Source organism: Paralichthys olivaceus, chromosome 10 (assembly GCF_024713975.1).
Source record: "Paralichthys olivaceus isolate ysfri-2021 chromosome 10, ASM2471397v2, whole genome shotgun sequence".
Lineage (NCBI taxonomy): Eukaryota > Metazoa > Chordata > Actinopteri > Pleuronectiformes > Paralichthyidae > Paralichthys > Paralichthys olivaceus.
The window spans coordinates 21,579,546-21,604,682 of record NC_091102.1 but is presented as its reverse complement, the minus strand read 5'-3'; the positions used below and the strand labels follow the sequence as shown (position 1 = coordinate 21,604,682).

Sequence of the window (25,137 nt, the reverse complement as noted above, 5' to 3'; positions counted from 1 at the left end):
TGTCGGAAACCTGCATTCAAATCGCCACAAACAAATTGTTTGGTCACTTATTATGTAGCCCTTTACATGTTTATGCTGGATTATTCTGCCAAACCTGAAAAAAACATTGAATCATTTTATATCTGCACATGGCAACAGAGGTATGGTTAAGTTTTGTGACTGGTGTGGTCATGGCAAGTGAAACTGGTTCATAAGGTAAAATTAGACAATTGCAAGACTCTGGGACCAGCTCTGACAGTGACCTTTTCTGGGTGTTAAAGCCTCTCTTACCTGTTTTCAGGTAGCACATAATCATTGGCACTGTTGTGGATGATACATTTAATTTCTTTAATTTAATTATTTTACATTTTGGCTAGTTGAATATCAATTTATTATATATAATGTATTTAATATATACAGTATATTGTATGATTTAAATGCATTGACTCTGAATTTTTTTAATGCATTGTCAGTTGTCAGTGCAACAAGGAATGAGTTAAATAGTTCCTACATTAAGTAAGTGATCACGACTAGTGAATGAATCAGAACCCAGCTCACAAGTGAAATCCAATGAACATCCCTGCTACTGACAAGGGAGAGAACGGATGGGGCTATATCGCATCTGCAAGGAACGCCCCTGGAACACCCATGGGGACTGCCTCTGCAGCAGTTTTAAGATCCTTATCAGATATGGAACCACAGCTTGATTTTGGTAACCTCTCAAATAACTGGTCCGACTGGCTGCATGAAAGATTTCAGGGGCAAAACAGCACATATCCCTGCAGTCTATTTAAGAAAAGGTTACCCTAAGGCAAGCCAGTATGATAGTAACTGAGCCGTCCCATGTTTTGTAAGCTGAGTGCCAGCTGCTGCCCTCTGGTTAGGGGGTGCAGAGTCCCTAGTAACAAATTGATACTCTTCACTGTTTTTATCATGGTGCCAGGATGGACACTGAATGACCTTTTGTCTGAAGGATTTTTAATGGATTAGATGTCCTCATACTCTTAAATCTTGGTTTGCAATCATTAAAATCTTTGTATATTATCAGTATATGTTATGTGGTTTAGCCGCCTTAAGGACCTATTAGAATGTTTTATTTTCATGGCTGCAGGATGAAGAGCCTGAGAAAAAATGTCCTTCCTGTGGGGTTTTAATCTTCTCTTAAATCTTAAAGGGGCATATTGTACACAGGAAATACAGGTAACATAGGACTTTGAATTCCTCAACACCCATTGAGGACTGTATTTGTAAGTTGTGTAGTTAAATATTTAATATCTGAAATTGAAGTACAAACAGTCCAATTCTATTGTATAATTACAATCCATTGCTCAATACTAAATACCCTTTCAGAGCCGTCATTGTTGTGTGGAACAGAAAACCTTTATAAATCTTTTCAGCTCAGTGAACCAAAGGTCCTTAATACAAGGCCTCAGAACCTGTCAGCTCGGAGTTTGAACTGAACATAGTACATTTATCTAAACATATGCAAAAATTCACAATACACAACATTAAAACCAGCTAGCTTTTTTAATGATGTGGCTGTATACCGTATTTCTGCAGCTGTTTTTGTTGTCATCGGTTATGGACAAGATGCGTTGAGTTCAACACTCTCAGGTCCTTCAGGAGTTGGGAGTCGAGGAAAGGAGGTAAACATTATTTGCTGAACTGCTTCATAGAAGGTTGTTAAAAAGTAATGGTGTCATTACACGTCTCAGGCACACTAAAACTTCTCACAGGATGCTGATATGAATGAGATCATTATTTAATTCATCTACAGAGCATTGCTCTCCTTGAAAGATTAGATTCTCGGTTGAAATGGGAGTCACAGTTATTGTTTAATGATGTTGGTGCCATCTTATCATACACTGAAAGAAATAACCTGGAGGATTTACTTCTTTAATTCTCGCAATTTTACTGGTGCCAGTAAAGTAAATAAAATGGACAAAGACACTAAGCTAAACATCTCTGAAAATATGATGTAAATTATACTCTAAAGAACATTATAGTTATGACTTTTATATTTATTTAAATTGCCTAATTAAAGTTTTTTAATGAACAGGAACAATATGGTATTAAAATATGAAGTACATCTTACAAAACAGTATTATTTACTGTTGTGAAATAGATAGGTACATTTTATTTCTCCTTTTATGTCTGCCATTTTTTATTTAAGTAAAATGAAGTTATATTACTCACTATAATTATGTAAACATTGCCTGTTTTCCTAATGATTTTCTTTTGTCACAAATGTTTAATTTATTAACATTGTGCAGTCAAAAAATTTAATGTACAGTACAACCTCTGAATGAAATATGGTTCAAGTAGTGAATATGTTTTTGCAGTATGGGGCAGAACACTGACACTCCTTTTTGCTCTACTGACAATGAAGATAACTGAATCCTAATAGTAGTGTCTTCTGTTCTGTAAAACAATTTCCAGTCACCAACATGAACTAAAATTAAATATCAGTGTCAATTATTTGAGCCCACAGTATACGGTGCATCCTTCATCATAACATCTGTAGCCTCTGTGATACTGTGCATTTCAGTGACGGGCACGCCGTTATCAGCAGGCTGTGCCAAACTTAACGTGGTCCCTCTGCACCTCTCAGCAGAGTGAACTGCATGCATGATTTCAATGCTCTGTTTTATAACTGATTATCTATGAGAATAAAATGTTAAAAAAAAAAGCTAATCTCTGTGAATAGGACACGACTCAAATCTTATGCATGAACAAGTATCAATCAAAACAATGAGGATCATGTGGTAGAAATAAGATCATCATGTTTTTACTACAAAGTCGGAAATTGACATCATTTACTGTAGTAACTCATTAACTTTTGCAACCAATGAAATGAAAGAGCTACAGCTTATTAAACTAACCATTCATTGATCAATGAAGTCATTGCAAAATAAAAATGTAGTATTGCCAAATTGGGTGCTCACAATGGGGTAAATACAGGGTATGTATTGGCACTCCTTTGCTTTTTTTCTTTCTTTCTCAGTTTCAGATTAATAAGCAAATATTCAAAACTCATGCAAGAAAATATAAATGTAATAGAACTACTGTGTACAGTCTGAACAGAATATAAACAATGAAATGGATTGCACATAAACCATGTACCTTGTACTGACAGAAATTCATTTTGCATAGTGGAGACCATTAAACCTGAGTGAAAGCACATTCCAGGATTGGTGTGTGTTGGGAGCAGTGAAGAGTGTATAGCCGGTAAAATCCGGAGAATTTGAGATGGAGTTTACCCAGAGTTTGCCACATGCACAACACAGCAGGAGGTTCTCAGCACAGACATGTTAACAACAGCATCAAACAGCATTATTCAGACGAGAGGTGGAGCAGCCGGGTGCAGCAGACAGAGACAGGAAGTGACCTATTAACTCCGCGGAGATCACGCGATCATGTTTACAACACAGAGACACCAGTGTCGGCTTTTATCACCGCAAACTCTTCTTCTGTGTCTTCTACGAGTGTGTCAGCACTTTTTTACTGGGAGGTTTTTTCCTTTTTTTTATTTTCGTGTCCGTCGCATAGGAGGCCTGGCTGATAAAGTTGCGTTTCACACATGCACCTCCTGTGGAGAAAATATATATACGGTGGAACTGCGGAGTCCAGTGCATGTCTGAAAGCAGCTTTAGGGTGAAACAGTCTGTCAAGAAAGAGCTGCCCAGGGCTGTGATGGTGTCCTGCAGGGGATGGGACTGTCATTGTCCTTTGTCCCACCACCTCCACTGGGTTAAAGGGGTGTCCCAGGACCAAGCTAGCCCTCCTCATGAGTTCGTCCAGTCTATTCCTCTCAGCAGAGGAATGCTGCTGTCCCAGCAAACCTTTGTGTGACGGAGGACGGATTGGAGTTAATTTACTATTAACACCAAAATGCATATTGTCAATGGAAAAAGCTTCTAATATGTCATTTATATGATTTTACAAAGATAATTAATTAAATTTAAAATGTTATTTCAATTTAATGAATTCATTTATTAAATTTACACTCATTCATTTAATATAAATTGACACTGATGGGAATTAATTTAGCCCCTACATGAAATAGTCTGCTGTATATGACTCACTTCAAGATTCCACAGCACAGTGTACATGGGCATGTAGCATATTCAGGTAATGTCCTCTCAGTCTCTTTCTCCCTTTAACTTTGTAATGAAGAACTCAGTCACCAGAGTTAACCAACCTTCACATCCCTCAGTCACTGGAAGAAGCTTTCCATACTGGAAGTCCACTCATGCAGCGTTGGTTTATCATGTTCTATAGATATATGCAGAAGAACTTGACTTGGTGACTTATGAAGAGAACCTCTTGAAAAAAAAAAATCCTGATGATAATCTGGGAGGTCCTGTTCCAACAGGTTCAGGGCCAGAGAGCTCATTGACCACAGGAGGAGGCCCCAGGAATATACAAGCAAAGCTTCCCTCTGCACACATATTTACTCAAACAAGTTATTCAGTTTGTCTTTCACATATGAACAATGTTGCAATAGATTATCAGATACATTCACAGCAACACATAAAGGGCGTAAAGGTGAAGGGTGGCGCAGTATGCAGGAGCAGGACGTAAGCTATGAATTCCACTGAGAATGAAATCTTTGTTGCCGTCTTCTACGTGTATGACACCTCTTTCTCATCAGGAGATGTTTGTATTCTTTTTTGTCTGTCATGTGTTAGAAATGTCATCAATATCCTCGCTCCCAGGGAATCCCCCAGATAATCTGCTGTATTCCCATATGGGCTCACTCAGACAGTTTTTACTGGAGAGCTGGCAGGAGAAACTCTGGAGAATGTCTGCAGCAGCTGACTTGGACATTTGCATTCTCGCACACCCTCGCCAGATAATTTCAGCAGATTATTCAGAGCTAGATGTGTGTCTGAAAGTAGCTCAAGTATAGATTAGATCCTCTGCTCATATTTTGATTGATGTGTAGCTTGTTACTTCCTCATCCTCCTTTTCCTTCTGTAAAGACTCATATGTCATCTTTAGTATTTGTAATAGGCGTCCACATCATTCTGCTCTGACAACTCGATAGTTTGCTAATGAAAATAGCCCATCCAGTTGGGATAAATACTCTACTGTTATTGTTAGCTGGAATAACCATAATTATTTCTTAGCTTGGATGTTTTCTCTTGAACAATGACGTCAGCACTTTGCTCCGTCCGATTTAGAGGTTTCTATTTTCACTGTGACTTTTTGCAATTTGATTGGAATCAGATCTCCTTATATACGGTCGTGTTTTTAATGGGTATGTGAATCATTGTAATTTTAATGAGAAACTGTGCTAAGCTACAACTCAGATTCATTTAATTTGCATATGATAGTTTCATTAGCATTTGATAAGATGGCAGATAATTACCCAATCAACACTCACAGCTGTGTTCTAGATAGAGTTTGCATGCAGCTACAGTTTTAGGTTTTTGTTCCACTCTGAGGGAGCGGACCATGCTGCAAACACAACAGCTGATATATTATCACACTATGAAGTTGTATAGACTAACAATGTCTAAAATGTGATTGTTGATTTCTGCTCAGCATTTAATACAGTCTCCTCCATGGTACTGATTGGCAGACTCTCTACTCTGGGCTTGAGTGCCATGCTCTGTAATTGGATATTGGACTTCCTCACAAACAGACCCCAGACAGTTTGAATTGGCAGTCACACCTCCTCCACCCTTGAGCTCAGCTCTGGAGCCCCCAGCATTCTGTGTTCAGCCCCTCCCGTCCACACCACACACCCGTTCCCAGACATTAAGAGAACTCCATTGTGAAAAGTGCAGAGATAGTTGCTAATACCACGTCTAAACACGGCCACTGGACCAGTGACATGAGACCATGTCCATTTTCACAACTGGCACAATGCAGCAATTGTAGTAACTTCAGCCAGTTGTCCTCCTCTCTTCTTCTCCCTCACAGGAGGAAACACAAATGATCCTACAGTTTGAATGGTGCGAATAATGCAATGTAGGAATTCACTTTTGGTTAAAAGGCACCATGAGCCTCTCCCTCCTTAACACACCTTCATCATCAAGATTTGTTCTCAACAAAGACTGAGATAAAGTAATGATGGAGCAATGGAGGTTATTATGTAAAATCCTGTAATGTTCAGGTAAATGTTGACTCATTAACTGTCCTATTCTCAAAATCCCTGTCACTATCCTACCTATATCACCACTGTGAGTCAACAATGAAGCACGTATTTGATGCTTTAACAAATACTACATTATCAGACTTGGCTATTTTCTTTATACCACAATATTATGCTAAAAGGCTGGACATGTAAAAGGGTCTGTGTTTACTCAGATTTCTGGTCTTGATAAGTACTCATCAAAGTTCTTAACAGTACAGTTTTGTGTAATCTTAGACACAGTACATGTGTATGTGACGAGTGTGCCGGGGATCTGCTGCATGTCGCGGGTGTCTGTTGTTCACCGAGGCATCATGTCCGCTGCAGAGCTGCAATGTGACTTTTCTGCAAGGGTGGCCCGGGAATAATGGTTTCAACAGTAGCGTAACATGGGATTTCCTTTAATTATTGTCTTAACAAAACAGTAGCACATTACTGAATAAATCAGACACTTGTAATCAGGGCTGAAATGACATGTCACCTTTATCCTCAGTGCTTTTCCTGATGGAACTGTGACCCAGTTTCCAAATGATGTTTGCTGTAAAATGTTTTGTGTAACCTTTGATTTGATACATGGACAGAATGTAAAATATGTAAAAAGACTGGCTTGTTTTACTTTGGGTTTCTAAATGACAAAAGCTCTTTTCTTGCCTGTTGAATACAAGCAATTCATCCGTCTGTCATATTTATTCATACTTAAGTGTTTTGAGTATTTGCTAGTACACAGCCGCATTGCCTGAGAGTGATGCCTCAGAGCTTATTCATTGACATTTACATGAGATGGGGACCTCAAAATGATTTAGACCTGTCAAATGTGTTAATGGAATTCAGGCCTGTCTGGACCGGTGGGTGGGTTTTAGACCAGATATAGTGCAGGAACTCCAGTCATTGATTCCACCGTTAAGATTTGAGGCTTAATCTCACTGTGCCCAGTTCTCTTAGACAGATGCTCCTGAAGGAGTATGTGTTACTGTTGTTGATGGTCTCCTCTCTCTTGTCAAATATTCGTTCTTCTCTGGGGAAGCTTAATGTTGGACTAATTTAAACCCTCCCATGAATCTTATTTATGTTGTCTGCACATGATAATCTGAAGTAAATGTTTTCCAGTGGAGGAACCAAAGCTACCTGATATCTTGACAAATGGTTTGGAGCATACAACCTTTCTATGTCACTGAATCATGTATTTATTTGTCTATAGCCAGTCAGGAAGCTGATTTAATGATTTAAACCTATAAAATGTACATTATAACATACAAATAAAGGGATACTGGGCATTTATGTTTCTGTCTTATAGGAGAGGAGATCATCTTTCAGAGCTGGGATGGAGATGTTTTGAAAATGTCTTTAAACAGCAATGAAACGCAACTCCTGCTGAAAAACACCACATTTGTAAGTATTGACTTTAATAATTTAGTCAAATAAATGTTTATTTATGTAAAATAACACATATAGTATTTTTGATCAGGTTTGTATGGATCATCGTTATAACGGTAAACCACATTGCAAGTTTTCTGGAGGTTGACTCAAGTTTGAAATGTTTGATACTGATATTATGTTGTCAGAATTTGTTTGCTGTTGCATCACGACAGATGGTTTTGTTAATGTGTGTGTACCTGTGATGTATTCTTAGTTTTGCAAAGCTTTTTATGGAAAACAAATCTTTGCCATGTCTTGTTCTTCCCACAGGCAACCTTTAAGGCCTCAAGGTTTGCAGTTTCTCCTGATCTGAACTTTGTTCTTCTGGGATATGATGTCAAGCAGGTAAGCTCTTAATAATATGATTACATGTATCCAACTTGTAGATACACTTACTGACTGAGGCCTGATCTGTGACTTGAGAGTGAAACCTTGACTAAGAATTCACAGAACTCTGTTATTTGAACTTTACTTCAAACGTCATGATAGCTTGCAGCACGACATTTCTAACAGGGGGTCACATCTTGTAGCTCCCTTAAAAGGGATAGTTACCCAAAAATGAAATTTCACAAATTTTCACTTCATCTACTTAAATTGTATTGGATTTGGTTGTTCACCCCTGAAACACAAAGTATTTCGTGGACTCAAACATTTCACCCACCCCTCCATCGGCAGAGTGGTCAGTAGATAGAGTGAATTTTAATTTTTGGGTGAACTACGCCTTTAAGAGTTTGGAATTGTGACCAAGTTGGCGATGGGGACAGAGAGGCTAATTGTATTTCAAAATTCAACCAATAATAGTAATAATAACAACTTTATTCATATAGCACTTATCAAAAGTGAACCAAGGAACCCATATCCATCAAGTCTTACAGTAGTGTGGGTCAAAGCTGTGTCTGCGTTGTCACCATAAATGACAGTGAGTGAGTCGGTCGACTGTCCTTCATAACTCCTCCCGATCAGGCGCTGCCCAGGTTTGGTGACCAATGGGAATAAATTATTAATAGTGGCATTTAAATGTCATGTAGTGGAGAGACATGAAAGAGAGAGAAAGTGGGTCATTCTCTGGCCTACAACTTTCTCTTGTGAGTATTGGTTAAGTTTAGGGTATAAAGCATGATAACCATAACACAACATGATACATTGAAAATATGCAAGTGGTGTATGGGTGCATATTTGTCCTTGACCTGACTTCTCCTGATTTCCTGCTGTAATGCTTCATAGGGTATAGAAGTAATGGTTGTCAGCTTTATTTCTCACTGTGGAGCTTATGCGACACAAAAATCCCTCAACCTATTCTTTTATTCAATTCACTTGGTGAAACCCAACAGTTCATACAACAAGCAAACACAAAAATCCCCATTAGAGAAGAAACCTGTCGCAGAACAGGACTCAGAGTGAGCATCTGGGGAGCATTTGCCTCAACAGGTTTGGACGAGAGGAGGGAAATGGGGGAGAGAGTGTGGGACACCAGGAACACTGTTGTCACTTTATTTTGAAGATAGTAGCTACGTCCCAATGGCCCAACCATAATCTTACACACAAAAGCATACTCTGACATTTTGGTCGTGTTGGAGCTCTTTATCTCTTTTTGAAAACTGATTCATGGCAGGCGCACAATGACTCCTGGAATAGGTTGGCCTGCAGAGGGATATACCAATTGGAGCCTTCATTGTTCAGGGATTGAAGATGGAACTTGTCAGCCACAATTGAGGGAGCCTTCAACATGGGGTAGCTTAGTCAGGCCCCCTGTGTCACCATCTGTCTTCAAAAGGAAAGGGTCACTGTTTTGGGCTCTCAGAACAGTAATACTTATAGCTGTATTAATATTATCAATGATCACAGCAGCAATGGTCAGATAATTAATAGTAGTAGTTATGATAATAATAAAAGAGATGATGGATAGTATGTTACTACTACTACTAATAATTGTTATGATAGTCACTGCAGTAGAAGTGTCAGATCTGGATGCTGCAGATTTGGAGTCAGATATACCAGCAGAAGAGAGATCCAGAGACATAGAGAGAGAGAGAGTGCCCAGTGCATCATGGGAGTTCCCCCAGCAGTCTAGGTCTATAACAATATAACTATGGGGTAGTTCAGGGCTCTCCTGATTGCAACAAAGCTAATTACTGTATATGCCAAATCTGATTGGTTATTTTTTACCCAACATTCTAATGTGGCTTCTAATGACTCCACTGCGGCATCATACAGTGCTTTCAACAGCTAATTGTGACACATTTTTATGGAAAGCAATTCAAAGCAGTTGTTCCCTTTCATTTGGGTTCATTTCATCAACAAGCAGCTTTTAGAACTTAAGCACACATATGTATTTGCACTTCATGTTTTCAATGAAGTGCACTTCAGCAGAGTCAGAAGGTTGTGTGTTTGTGTGCTTGATGAAAGTATATTTGTGTTCACATGTGCACATAATCTCTGAAAAAGGAGAAACCAAACAAATGCAAACACGCTGTTAATTAGGGGAAGTGGTGAATAATTAGGAGCTCATAAAAGTGCTGAACCCTGAGTTTGTCCTTGGAGACCATTGAATAATTCACAGATCACAGTGGGAGAAACTGTGTGTGTGTGTGTGTGTGTGTGGGTGGGTGGGTGGGGGGGTGTATTGGTGATAAGCACAATACCTTTTTTTTAATGCAATCCAACAATTAATCCAACATTACGACAATATTATAATTTTCCCTTTATATATTATTTGGTCAGAGCAAGTCTTCTCTGATTTGTTGATATGGATATCCTTTTTTGGGCTTAATTTTTTTTTATTTACTCCATTTAATTTAAAATCAAGATAAACAGAATATAAAAATTTGAATTGATTACAGTTAAATCTCTGAAAGTATAGACTGGACACTCAGGGCTGGATAAAAACTGCCAATTTCAATTGTCACTCCATGTAGTTACGTATGCCTTATATGCTATAGAGCACAGTGCTATTTGTAGGAGACACCATAGCCTGTGAGTCCAGTTCATCACAATCAGTTACAAATTCCAAAAGCTTTGAGACACTATTCACAGAACAGATAAAGTACACAAATGAAATGGACAGAGCCATGTACTACAGCCCCACTCACAGGTGATGTTCTACTTTTCAATGAATCTGATTAAATGCCTAATCCCACAGCACACAATGGAAGTGTAATCCTCACTGTCCCTGATACCGACAGCAGCATCACCTGGCACCTCCAGACCTTTGTTCAGCTAAAGGCTGATTCAGGTGAACGTTGTGATAATACTTCAGCAATTACACTCGAATGCTCAACATACACAGATCATTGTGAACCATTTGCACTAAAGACTGATTGTATTAAAGAGGGCTGATGCCATGAATTATTCCTCTTAATCATAATAATTTGGCAGAGGTGAAATAAATGATGATAACATTATCAGGAGGATAATTCCAATGCTTGACTGATCATTTATGCCTTTGAGAATGACTGACTACTGTTCCATATCCACAGATCACTTACTGTGTGCTGTACAGATCATTGAAGAATAAGTTTACTTAATACATAATACAACAACATTGTTATGCTGCTGATAATGGTGGCCCAGTTGAGAATCAACATTCTGAGCTCCCTAATTGGTCCAAATGTGTCTTATGTCGCTATCACAGAACAAGGAGCGTAGTGTTGTGCTCAGCCTCTCTAAGTGTGCGTCACACAAGGTGTTTATAGAGCAATAAGGATGGAAGGGAGGGGGGTTGTTTGTGTAGTGAGGAAATGTGCTGGTTGACTATTATCACCGACAGAACAATCTGCTCTATACAGCCTGGTGCTCGGCTGCAGATACAAAACATACATTTTCACTATTTTAGCTCTTCCATTGTTGTGAGAAGATTCTGCAAATGGAGCAGTTTTCATCCTTGTATGTCTTTGCAAAGGCAGATAGAATTCAAATGACTGCAATGAATCCAGTGTTGATTGTGAAGGTGTATTTTTATAGGAGCCAGTTCCATTTGCAACATTTTAAACTGACTTTGTGAACTAGTGATAATGCTACAACTATAATAAAGCATTAAGTCCCCAGCTGCTGGACCAAACTTTCCATCCCAAAGGCCACACTGCTATCATGAATAAACATATAGCAAATTAAGATTTGCTGATGTTTATAATGAAGTCATGAATATTACCATAAAATTGTGTCCTTTTTTTTTTTAAATAAACTGTTTTTATTGGACATTTTGCTCCTCCACAAGTTCAGAAAATGTCACTAGAGTAATAACTTTCTTTTCTTAAAATGAATGTTCATAGATGGATGTGCAGTGACTTTGGATCAATCTGGGGATGCATAATCATATCCTGTTAAGTTTTTGTGCTGGTCATGGTCAGTGATAACGTATGAATTTTGATCAAAACATTAGACTTGCATACTCATATTCACAAGTCTAAATATTCTGTTTGGTCCACAAAACATTTTATATCGATTTGGACGTTTTCCTCAAACACAAGTAGTCTGGGTAAATAGCCTGAGTTTAGCTGTATTTACAGATACAGTATGTGGATAAATACTACTTCAGATAGAACAACTTAATACATCACACATGCTTCCATGGTTCTAAATTATGCCGTTTGCATTTTATAAAACACCCCCCCGTTGTTCACAGTTCCTCCGTGCCAACACTTTGACACAGCAAACAGGGGAAGCAATAAAAGACATTACTTACACCACATCCAGTTAGTCAACTCTGTTGCACATAACAGGTCTTAACCTTCTATGTAAAGTGCCTTGAGATAATATATATTATGATTTGGTGCTATACAAATAAAATTGAATTGAGTTTGTTCTCATAACAAGAAGGAGGGGAGCCCCAGGTGTAAGCTCGTTCTCATCACTTGCTGTATCTGTAAATCGGGGCGGTCCGGAACAAGCTCCTTTATCCCCTGTCTTTCTTGTTTGGGTGTTTTTGTAAAGAAATCACTGCATTTGCCGCAGTTCCACTTGAAGTCCCCGTATCTTTGCCGGTCAGCTTGCAGCGGAAGTAATTCAGTAACTGGGGATGTAGGCTACATGAGACGGCATTGAGGACTGACAAATCACATTGATTAAAAAAAACGAAATCTATTGGCTATACAAAAAGTGGGAGTGTCCGGTGTGCAGAGAGCTGCGTCCCATGAATCAAATCTGCAACAACCAATTAAAGATCAGCCTGAGGTTCTGTGGTTGCAAAAACTTTCAGGACCCACATTCACTTACATTTGGCCGGCGCCTCACACCAGGAAGTGTGTGTATTTAGACAGAAATGAACCAAATACAATTTGAAAAAATTAATTAAAGATTAAAAGAAAAAAAAGAAAACTTTACCGTTGATGACTTCTTGTGTTGTTGGACCATGGTCTCTAGCAGGTCCAGTGTAGCAGCAATAAGTTCATAGTGTCTGGCCATCTAATATACATGCAGGTCCTTAAAGATTAAGATTAAGATTAAGATTCCTATTTTTGGTCCCACACACAGCATGCAACATGCAAACATGGGGAAATTTGACCTCTGCATTTGACCCATCCGTGTGAATGGAGCACATATGGAACACAATCCACACAGTGACCACACACAGAACAGTGGGCAGCCATGAAGGCGCCCAGGGAGCAATTAGGGGGTTCGGTGCCTTGCTCAAGGGCACCTCAGCAGTGCCCAGGAGGTGAACTAGCACCTCTCCACCTTCCGTCCATGCTGGACTTGAACCGGCCACCCTCCGGTTCCCAACCCAAGAATTTTGAATTTAGTGATATCTAGAGGTGGACTTTCATGTTGCAGCTGAATACTCCTCATTTCACCTCATCTCTTCCAAACATGACAGAGAACCTGTGTTGAACTTCAGTTGTCATGAAAACTCAAAAGGTTTTAGTTTGTCCAGTTTGGACGACAGTAAAAATCAGGCGGCCTCCATAGAGAGGACCCCCCCCCTCCATGTAAATATAAAGTTTTTAAATATAAAGGGCCCATTCTATAGTAAAGAAAACAAACACATCACAAGGATTATTTTATATTCAATATCTGCCAAAAGTCCCTTTCACCTAAATCTTACACACTGGACATTGAAATGCTCACAGGTGCTTACAGTCAACCAGGGGCATTGTTGGAGTAAAGTATTATTATCTAATTAAATTATGTTTAATATTTTTCTGTGTAGGCTTTTTGTCTCAGGTTGTTGGAGGCGACGACACCCCAGCACCAGGAATTAACCAGCCGCCACTGTTAAGAGCCCAAGAAAGTACTGTGTAAAATGTGTTGTGGACACATGATGTATTTAATATGAATAGATCTTTAATAAACAGGTGACCGGTGCTCTCTAGCAGTGGCAGCTGGAATTCATACAGGGTCGAGCTTCACTGAATTCTAAATAAACAGGTGAACATCTCTTTGTTCAGCTGCAGCTATTTTCTTGTTTCAGAAGGAAAGTGTGTAACTTGCATCACCACAGGCCAAGCAAACAGTCCATTACAAACAGGCATGTCAGGAATGGCACTGCACTAGAATGACAAGTTTCAGCTCCAAACTTGCCTAAGCAATGAGAAAAGCTGTTCTTATCCTCATCGGCTATCATTGTGTTTATTTTTCAGTTTTGGCAGCATCTAGGCACTGGTATCATTTTAAACATGTGCATTGAGCTTTGGTATTGGAAAGTGATGCCCAACCCATAGAGCACACAGCGTGTTTCTGTATACCTGTGGGTTAATCCAGAATTTAGCAGGCAAATCAGTAGTAAATGCCAGTTCCACTAGTCGCTTTAGTCAATGAGCCATTTCTGTCTTATCATCTTTCTGATAAAGGTTTATTTTTAATTCATCAGAACATTGTTCTAGAACTTTCTTTGTGGTTTGCCTGGGGGTTTGCATTTTGTGCTGAAACCTCTGAAGTTCATGGAATATTATCTTGTTCATTGATAAGAAAACATGTCTGCCTACTTCTTGAAGAGCCTTCTTCACTTTCTGTGCCGTCATAAAGGGTTTTTCCCCCTTTACTTATTATCATCTGCTCAGGTACAAGAGCTGGCTGTTGGCAATTTCCCAATTTTTCAAGATTGCATCTTGTTAAGGAATTTCCTTCTTTGTGTCGATTCTCTTTCTGTCACTCTGTATTCCTTGACTGAGTAAGTTTCTACACAAAAGCAGGCAGAGGTCACCATACGTCAATGTTTATCTGTAGTCTAGAATGTGTGCAGCTGCTTAATTCCCATCAGCAGTAGCAATAGCAACCACGGTTACCGCATTGCCCCTTATTGACAGGCAGCTGTAAACAACAAGGGACATTACACAGCGCCTGGAAGCCTGAGAAGGAAGTAGCCTGTGTCTTACTGAATAAGAGAGTAAGGACTAACTGAAAGAAAATAGACTAAAGTAAAGAAACTCACCATATATGTTCTCAACCATTGTGTTTGACAAACCAAATACATTTGATATTTCCAGGTTTTGGCTTTTTTGTTCTCTGCTTCACAGGCGTGGCCATTTTTATACTCCTCATACTGACAGTCAACTCCAAAACCTAACCAACCTTATTCAACTTTGAGCCAGGTCTGTACAATCTTAGTAACATGAGCGTTGTTGCAACTATGCATGGTTTAAAGACTGTAACTCCTGATCCCACATGCGACAGTCTGTTGTCACGTCGTGGGCCAGAAAGGAATACTGGAAGTTTCTCACAGTGACTTTCAGGCTTTTTTCAATATGTAGTACCATATCAGTGGTCTTCTCTGTGATGGTTCTTTGAGACAAACTGACGCTTTGGGACATTTGACTTTGTCTAGTAGAAACTCCACAGCAGGAAGAAGTTGGTCCCTCATTAAGTTTCCGAATTAGAGATTGGCTTGTATCCTTTTATCTCGCTCACCACAAAACATGTCTACACAACATTATCTCTTTCAGAATGTACTCATGTAACTGCTGTGTTTGTCTTGATCAGACATGTGACCTGAAAGGCAAGAAGGGACCATCCTGATCTTACGTGTCACAATTTTATGTTGCTTTTCTTTCATTTCTTTCAAATTCAAATACAAAATTAATTATATCTACTTTCGCTTAAATTCCCTCAGTTGCTTCAGCTCTGATTGAAGCTCCTTGTCTCAGGCTACATTCACACTATGTTGTTTGTTTGAAAAGGGCAGTCAATGCTCACATGTCTGAAAATGTATATCACATGACCACTAACATACACAGAGCATGCAGGTGCCAGTGCACACAGGAAATGTTGCACCCTTCGAATGACGGCTCCTCTGGTATGCATGTTGTATCACTGTAGCAAAGACAAGAGGGTCAGCAATGTGTGTGGTTGATTATCAGCATTGTGCTCTGCCCTGGAAGCCGAAGTTAATGCCGTTATATATTCTTCTGGAAGGGGGTCTTTGATAGGATCCTGACGAATCTGCTAAGGCTCAGTTGTGACCATAAAGACCAATGCAGCAAGCAGTTGCGTCTACGTGATTATTTCCAAACTTGTCTATTTTAGTGGATTAATACTAAGTTGAGTGGATGCCATGTGTATCTGCAGTATATTTTCAAATGAAAACTTAGTATGATGTATCCTAAGCTCCAGCCTGACTACCTAGTGGGAAAAATAAGTGCACAATATAAAAAAGATAATTTTTTGATTAAAGCGGAGTTCAGTGTTGGCTATATATACCTTCACACCTCGAGCCCTTTGCTTCACAGTTCCCCTCGGTTTTCGGTTCGAAAGAGACTGGTAGCTGTTATTATTCTGTTTTTCATGCACAAAGTTATAACAGGGAAGGGAACACTGCTCATTTATCACAGCAGAAACCCTTTCCAGTCCCTCTGCCCAATAATAGTGAAATAGCTTGTTGCAAATCACACAACTCGTGTTCCTCCCTGTTCCATTCTACAATGCGATGGCCACAGGGACACGGAGAGCTGAGCTGATTTGATAATGAGCTCTATGTGCTTGATGGGATGTAGAGTTTTAACGGCCCTATCTCCTCCTGAGCTGGACGGAGCAGATGTGTTCATCATCAAAGTGACAGCATTAATCTATGGAGAGTAATGGCTTGCCCCTGCACCACTGTCTCCAGTTGTCTTATGAATTTATCATAATCATGCTCGCTCTCTGCTGCACTATACTGCTGTGTCAAAGGTTTCCATGCATCTTATTCAGTTTTTGTTATGGTCAGCAGCCTTCTATGTACATTGTTCATGACTTCAAGTAGTGTGCTTACAACAGGAGAAATTCCTGAGCGGCTGACTATTGTGGCTCTACAGATTAACCAATTTTAATGCACGCGAATAAAGTTGTTGTGTGAAAATAAGCAGAGTGCCCTCATTAAGCCCATCATCAGCTGCCATGCCATTCAGAAGAGATGATCCCTGAGAGTAAACACATTTAATGAGAAACAGTTTTCTTTCCTCTATAATATTAATTTGTCACTTGTTTATCAGTGTTTCACTGCTGCTGTTCAAAAGACTTTTAAGCTTTTATTTCTTAAATCATCAGTTTGAAAAGGTAATGCATAATCTTGTTCCTAACAATAACACTAGCACGAAGCAATGTGTAAACGTTCTTTTGTGTACAGTTGTAAAAACAATTTAAAAAGGTTTGTGTGAATGGAAACTGAGGGAATTTCTTTAAATGAATATTCTGCAACATGTTTGTCTATGCTGTAGAGTTGCTGTTTGATCCATTCAACGTACATCCACTGCTTTACTGGTGAACAGCAGATATTTTGCAAAGATAATGTTAGTGTAGGACAGTACTATTTTTACTCTAATCTATTTTTAAAAGACTCCAAACAGCTTTACATTTAATACTGATATTTGGATCCATGGTATTGAATTCACGTTACTTTTCACAGGTTTTCTGCAAAAATTCCCCAGTGAATGCTCGAGGTCACTGACTGATGAAGCCCATGTGATGATAAATAAAATGTATTGATTTGATTGGTTTGTTTATGTGATACCCCCAAGATATATATATAGATTGATGACTTTGTACATTCCGAGGGAAAATTAATTTGTCATAGCAGCCAAACTGTAAAGAAAGTAAAGAAATTCAAACAAAATACAAAGAAATACACATTGTTACATACTAATGTTCTGTGACAGTCCTGTTCAATTCTGTGACAGTTAAATAATGTGTAGTATAAAAAGTGCAAAGTATAAATGTTTTAATATGATTAATTTAGTCCAGTTCACTGATCACAGGTCTGGAGCAGACAGATGAGTTGAAACGTTGCATGAAAGAAAGACTGATGACAGAGTTTGTGCCCATTGCTCAAACATGCAAAGCTTTCTTCTGCCCTGAGTGCACTGCCTCCTCCATCCTGTTCCAACCTCCGGAAAGTGATGGGTCTTTTGATAAGCAAATATTTTACAGTATTTCACTGTTAGTTAAGAAAACATTAAGATAGTAATATACAATATAGCACAATCTGTTACACACAGATAATCTGCTTGTGCACAAGCATTATAATAGCAATTTGCAAAGGTGCAAGTCCACTTGACTTTTATAGGGAATGGGAGATGACACTAATTGCTGAACCAAACCAAATTAGACACATCCTAATTTAATTTGCTTTCAAGCCTGTCTGCATTATTATCTGTCCCAAGTCAACAATGTACCCACAATGCAACTCCTTTTAAGACCAATACACCCATGGGTGCACAAATGGATGTTATTTAAATTAAACAGTATAGGTGCTGGTTGGGAAAGTGACACCTACTTTGGTCTGACATTGGCAAAGGCATATTTACTTGACACCACATTGCATCAGTTGCGACATATGGCCTGGGGAAGCTTCAGGTTCGCCCAGGATGAGCTGCAAAGTGTTTCTGAGCAGAGAGGCTGAGCCTGCTGTCCCCCGTGACTCATCTCTGCAGAAGTGGCAGACAGTCGTCAGATGGAGAAACGTTCCTTATAATTTCAGAAATGTCATAACAGATTAAATGAAAACTGTTTTTAATTTGTTTTTAAATCAGAACTATACTGAATGCACTTTAAAAGATTATTGCAAATGTCACTGCCCCCTAAAATCAATCTGATATATTTAGAAACCAGAACATTCTTATGTCTTTTGTCATTCCCTACACATACACTATATTAGTTTATTTGAATCATGTTCATTTTCTCAACTCTTTAAAGCATTGTTACTGCACTGCAAACAGCACCAGAGTGATATTCTAAGCCCTATAAAACAAAGACTATAGGAACTATTTACAAGTGCTATGTATGCGCAGTCTGCAGGGAACACCACCACCACACACCACAATCAGACACATCACTACCGCTGAAGACAGTCTCCCACTCTCTCCACATCTCCAAATATCCTCCTCTCTCATGCGTCACCCATTGGTGACAGCCTTATCAAGGAGTCATCACAGCGCTGTCACAGAAGAGGGACATCTGCTGAATGATGTTGACGTCTCTTTTCCAAGAAAGAAGAGAAGAAGAGCAAGAAAGATACAGTTCAATTGTATTTTCCTTCCCGGGGAATTTGCTTTTATAGAGTGAATAGTGTAGTCCAAATTAGGAGTGACAGCTTTGTGGTGAGTCGCCGAGCAGACTCCATTCTGTGCACGACTGATCTTCTGCTGAGGGGAATGGAGTGGCTCTACAGTATTTATCATATCGCTCTGGGGTGAGCTTATACTGTAACACTACAGCTGATTATTATGCAGTGGCGCTCAGGTACTGAACCATCATCTCATTCAATCCTAAAATAAAAGCAATGTGAGTGGATGTTCCCCCAGACATTTCAGCGCACAAATTAGTGGAAACTTGAACATGAGGCACAGCAGAATGAAAATTATCTTCTAATTGTATATAAATTAAAATGGTATTAAGGTCTGATACTAAAAGCACCCATTCATAGAGAATAATCAGGTTTGTTCTAATAACTCTGAACTTGTTCGTTCTTATATTGGTCTCTAGGTCTACCAGCACTCTTTCTTGGCATCCTACCTTGTCTACAACCTGTATACAAGGTGAGAAGCATAAAGAATAGGCTGAAACAAGCCGATTCTACTGATGATATTCACATCATGGTCGGAAATCAGTGGTTGTGTTAAATGTATGTTGTTTTTTGTTCTTGCATCAGAGAGGTCCGGGAGCTGAATCCTCCAGAGGTATCAGACTCAGTCCTCCAGTTTGCCTCATGGGGTGTTCATGGTCAACAGCTGGTGAGTAGTGTACTGAGATGTACAGGTAACACATTCTTCAATCACCCTCCCCCTTTTTTTCTCTTGATAAGTACAAAAAGATAAGATAACCCAAACACCCACTGTGTTCTTTTTATTATTCAGTCTGCCCTGTATTGGACAATCCCACCAAGGAAAACCAAATTTCAAATCTGCATCTCCTCATCCACAGATACAATAAGCTCCGTTCATCCTTCTCTGAACAATTATGGTGTTTTTTCGGCACCGGGTTCAGCAAGGATAAGCGTAATATTCATGTGACTAATCACTTTGTGATTAAATCCTGCATTTAGACATCAATAGGCATGCAAGAGAAATGCCCTGCTAATATCATCTGTGATTTGATACACAGCAGAAATCTGTCTGAATGCTGTTCAAATAATCCATTTCATAACTTTACCTAAAATCATGAAAGAGATTGACAAAAAAACAATCAGTATAACTATTTGGATCAGTTAATAATTTCACAAACTTCTTGACGAAACATAAATAGCTAAAATATCTTAATAATATTCTAAGTTATCTCAGTTAGCTGCACTGTCTGTCCTAATTCATTGCCATTTGAACATTTTTGGGTTTCAAATTGTTGGTTGGACAAAACAAGTGATTTAAATTCTTCATGTTGGGCTGTGAAAAGTGATCATTCCTCACAATTTCCTGCGGTGTAACAGAATAAACACTTAATTGGTTTATTGAGAAAGTAATTGGCAGATTCTTTCACAATGAGAATGAGTGTTGTTACAGCCTTAAACGTCTGCAATGTGGATTTCATTTAGATTTTGTCATTACACATGAAGAGGCCTTGCAGCTTGCAGAATGCTGAAAATCAATGTTTAATGTCTTATGTTTAATGTATAATTCATTTCACTCTCAGAACCCTCTGTGCTCTGAGGTAAAGGCCGATCAAAGACAGTTTCTGTCCTGAAAAGAAAAAAACAACTCCCTTTAAACTAAACAATTATTTTGAGGGGAAGCCAGCAACAGTTAGACTACTGGAGCAGTTGCTGGAAGACGACTTGTCAGGCAACCAAAGTGAGTAATGCCTCTGCCGTGCAGAGTATTATGTGCAGAATTATCAGTCCATTATTTTCTCCAGTGCAGACAAGGAAAGTAATTAACCATTTGATAGCATATTTATCTCGTTTCCTCAGTATTTATACCTGTTCCTTGTGGAACCTGCTCTCCCAAAAGCCCTTCAGCAGAGTGCCACCGCCAGTGCCAGCTAATAACAAGCGTAGTCATTAATCATGAGCCGCATATATTTGCGTTATCGTGAGCCGCTGCCTTATTATTTTTATCATTGAGTGTGTTCTCTTTGTGATCACGTCACCAGGCCTTCTCTGTTTGGTCTTGGGGAAAAAAAGAACGGTAACTTGAAGACTTCTGTGCATAAGGTGGCAGCAGTACAATGAGTTCTCATGTCTCCGTAACTTATAAATAAATCACATATAGTAAAAACATGTCAAACAAACATATTTTTTGTAATTACTAAAATATTTAATTGGATTACTAAGACATGTAATTGGATCTGAACACTTTTTATCTTCAATTAACTCCTACAAGTCCAGTTGCCTGTGTACAGCTGCGTACAAGGCCTGGAGATACTATGGCCAGGACGACTTCATTTCCACAGAAAATGGCTTGGAATTACTTCAAAGCCATTGAATTTTTTATTAATATTATTTAATATATTATTCAAATTATTTTACCTTCTGCTAAAAATATGGATGCAGCCAAAATATAGATCCTCATTCACCAACCATTCTTAAGAAGTAATATCTACAGTTTTTACAAATTATTAACCAATGTTTTCTTATTTGTTCAGAGCTAAGAACAGAATCAAGAGCACTCTTCATGCACACTTGACAACTGACATGCTTGTGTAAAATAATCAGTTATTTTTTTCAAATCGAAAGTTATATTATAGGATTTAAACTAAAACTAGCAACTAAAAAAGACAAACAGGCTTCACTGCATATTTAAATGGTTCCATTTTTATTAATTTCTTTAAGTGTCTGAGAGATTTTAAACACAACATTTATTCACAAAAAATAGACACCCATTGGGTGTTTACTAATTAAATAGCCTGTTAATTCTAGAAAACGAGCCGACTTATTGATTCTGAGATGAGAGCTGACCAAGTGATGCAACCCCAAACCATGGTGCACTTGTGTGCCCAGGTCTGTGTCCACAATAGAATGGCATAGGTCTCATTTTTCTGTCTGGACCTGTCCGAGCCTGAGAAAAACCTAACCGAGCCCAACACAAACCTGTTTATCTGTGATAAACTAAAATAGAATTTCACTTTCTTCAAAATGTAATCTGGGCTGATCATAGCAGTTTTATTTCTTTTTTTCATCTGACAATGAAATGCGATTACATGTATTTTGCCCTTCCTGTTGACCCATAATGCAATGTGTGCGCTTATTTTTGATTTCAAATAAAATCCGACTATATATTTTCTGTCTATGCCACAGATATATATATTTGAAAACAACATTTACTACCAAACGGATGTTCAGAGCAGCTCGTGGAGGCTCACGTCCTCTGGACAAGAGGGGATCGTCTTCAATGGGATCGCAGACTGGCTGTATGAGGGTAAGAGAGGGGCCACTGGGTCACACAATAGTCTTCAAAACCACCCACGGCATCGAAAACTCCGCCACCCAGAGAAAAAATGAAATGCGTATAAAGATGATAATGAAGTCAGAGTTTTATTCACTGAAAACACTTAAAATGAGAATATAAGTGGCTGATGCTGTTTGTTGTATGTTACATGCATAGTAAATGAATTGTGATAGAGCTGGTGATTAACGCTTCCAATCAGTTTAAATACTTTGTCAATGACTGCATAACAAATGTACTAATGCTGAAACCGACACTCTGACAAGGTAGAACCTTTTTATCAGTTCTGTATAGTGCCTGCACTAGGGTTGGGTATCGATCAGGTTTGTTGCGATGGTGGTGCTAAATCGATACTTTTAAAATGGTCTCGGTGCCTAAATGATGCAGATACTTTTTCTTAAGAAGAAAGCATAAAACAGTGGTTGACGAGCAGAGCACCTCAGCCAAGGCAAATTTGAAGAACAGTTTGAAGTATACTTCAAATAGATATACAAATATAAATGAGTGAGTTCAGTTTTGTTAAGTTTGAACATTTGCCATGTAAACTTGTTAACACTAAATAAGTTTCAGTGCTTAATGACAGCTCCAAGCTCGTCTTCAGCCGTCTCCCCACCACTGTGTCCAGGGACGCCCACACTGCCTCACTGATGTGATCAGCCTGTGGTCACTCAAGCAGACACAGAGCATCCCTCTGTTTTCAAATGTCACTGTGTGTTGCCAGGTGCTATTTTACGTTTTTCATGTTCCCTCCTTTCCTTCTTCTTTTCTCAGTTTGCTGGTGAATGGTAAACATCTTGGCTATTTGCTGCATGCTCAGGTGTTGGAAACCTTTCACGTGAAATGCAGCCACACTTTCGACCGTTAAGAGTTAGGCCCTTTTTTGTTGACATGTTGACTTATGTTTGAGGCATACATGTATATAAGCTGCCAGAGCCATGTAGAGAGTGTGTTGCCACCAGGGTTAAGTGTAATGTTAACTTGGCACGTGCAGTGATGTTAATGTTGTCTGTAAGGAGAACCAGTATTTCAGTACATAGCGCAGATACCAAAATGGCACAGATAAATCTGCGTAATGAGTTGGTCTGGTAGGTACCTACCAAGAAGGAACAGGTGTCAGATTGGCACCAGATTTCAGTACCCAACCCTGGCCTGCAGTCTCCATCTTCAAGTTCAAACAGTACAGCACCAACAACCTCTGTAAAGTAACATAGGCCGTACATAGGCTGCCCTACATAACTCATTGTGCCCCCCAAATGACTCATTGCTGGTACTAACTGGAGCAGAAAAAATACAAGGCTCAAGTATACACTTACTATATACTCCGGAAATGAGAATAATTATTTCCAAATAACCTACAGACCTCAACTGACCAACTTTTTTTAATTCTCAAAAATCAAAAAGATTGATGCTGTACTTGGATCCTTTTGACCATTGACTGTAAATATGTAATTGGGATGATTATTGTTATACTCACAGCCCTCTCCCTAATGTGTCTTACTGGTCCAAATAATATCTAAGAAAAGCTGCAGGACCAACTCCTCTGTGATGGCTGACTTGGATTAACACTCTCCAGGCCCAGATTTTCTCATTTGTCTTTTATTGGCTTTCCAGAGGAGGTGTTCCACACTCAGGCGACTCACTGGTGGTCACCTGATGGAACCAGACTGGCCTACCTCACCATCAACGACTCCCTGGTCCCCAACATGCTCCTGCCTCGCTTCACAGGATCGCTCTACCCTAGAGGGAAGGAATACCCCTACCCAAAGGTAATCATGGTAGTGACACCCAAGTCTTTCGATCTCTCTTTCAGCAGAGCAAAACTAGAAATAATTAGTTCTATTTAAAATCTGCTAGCTCCCTACAACAACCCTTATAACCTGACAGTATCTAAACCTTGGGGTAGCTCCCTTCAATGCATCAAACCAGTATGAATAAGACAACTGAAGGCTATTCTTGTTTAATTCACGCTCACTTCCTCCCTTTGAAGAAGGAAGTTTGTAGGGAACCGAGGCACAGGGAGGAAAAGGAATGTGAAATGCTTTAGTGAGGTAAGCGAACACAACGCCATTACCTTGATGTGGATGGTTAGCACATCGAATGACTCTTAGATGAGAGAATGGTTGTGGAAAAGTGGTGGAATGAGGGTCATGAGAGAGAGGGCAATCTCATTTGTTGGTTCAGACTCATCCCAAGGGGGATATGTAATTAATGGAGCGCTGCTCTTGCTCTCAGTCTTACCTACAGTGTGTAAAAACGGATTCTGCAGCAGCTTAAGTGAAGCCAGCCGGGGATTGAACTATCGGGCCTTCTGGTTAGCTGACCACCCATTTTACCTCCCCTCCGCCAGTCACATGACTGGTCTCTTAAAACAGACAGCTGTGCCAGTCAAAGGAAGCATGGAAACAGCTCAATAAATGGATTTTTTTAGGAAATCATTGCCTGGATGGTGCAGAGCTGCACAATGAGCTCAAACCTCAAAATCTCAAATCAGAGGCCAGACACAGATATTTTATTCAGTTGGTAGAGTGATAATAGAATGAATCTGTATGTGAGTAATTATGACCATGCAGCTCCAGAAAATAATATTGCACACATACTACAAATGTATTCTATAGAACGGGAGCAAAAAACTCTGCCTATTTACAGAAGGTTGCTGCAACTGTGGTCACTGCTGTTGTCTGCCCTGCATGAAACAGTTCAAGCTTCAAGCAGGCTGACTGATACATTTGTTTGGAGCTATTGAGAGCTACAAGAACTGCGAGTTCAAAGACTTACGACTCCAACTCAGTGGTGCAGGTGATAGGTCATGATATTCATGAC

The 25,137-nt window shown here is 39.2% G+C and overlaps 1 protein-coding gene across 2 annotated transcripts in view; it reads left to right on the top strand.

Annotated features, from left to right (window-relative positions):
* The window catches only part of LOC109637343 (inactive dipeptidyl peptidase 10-like), a 105,464-nt gene that overhangs the window by 65,128 nt on the left and 15,199 nt on the right, over positions 1-25,137 (top strand). For both annotated transcript variants that reach the window (XM_069533123.1, XM_069533122.1), the window contains 6 exons: positions 7,416-7,510; positions 7,808-7,882; positions 19,427-19,479; positions 19,593-19,674; positions 22,170-22,290; positions 23,929-24,083. In XM_069533123.1, the coding sequence (XP_069389224.1) occupies positions 7,416-7,510; positions 7,808-7,882; positions 19,427-19,479; positions 19,593-19,674; positions 22,170-22,290; positions 23,929-24,083 (581 nt within the window). The remainder of the gene's footprint in view (positions 1-7,415; positions 7,511-7,807; positions 7,883-19,426; positions 19,480-19,592; positions 19,675-22,169; positions 22,291-23,928; positions 24,084-25,137) is intronic.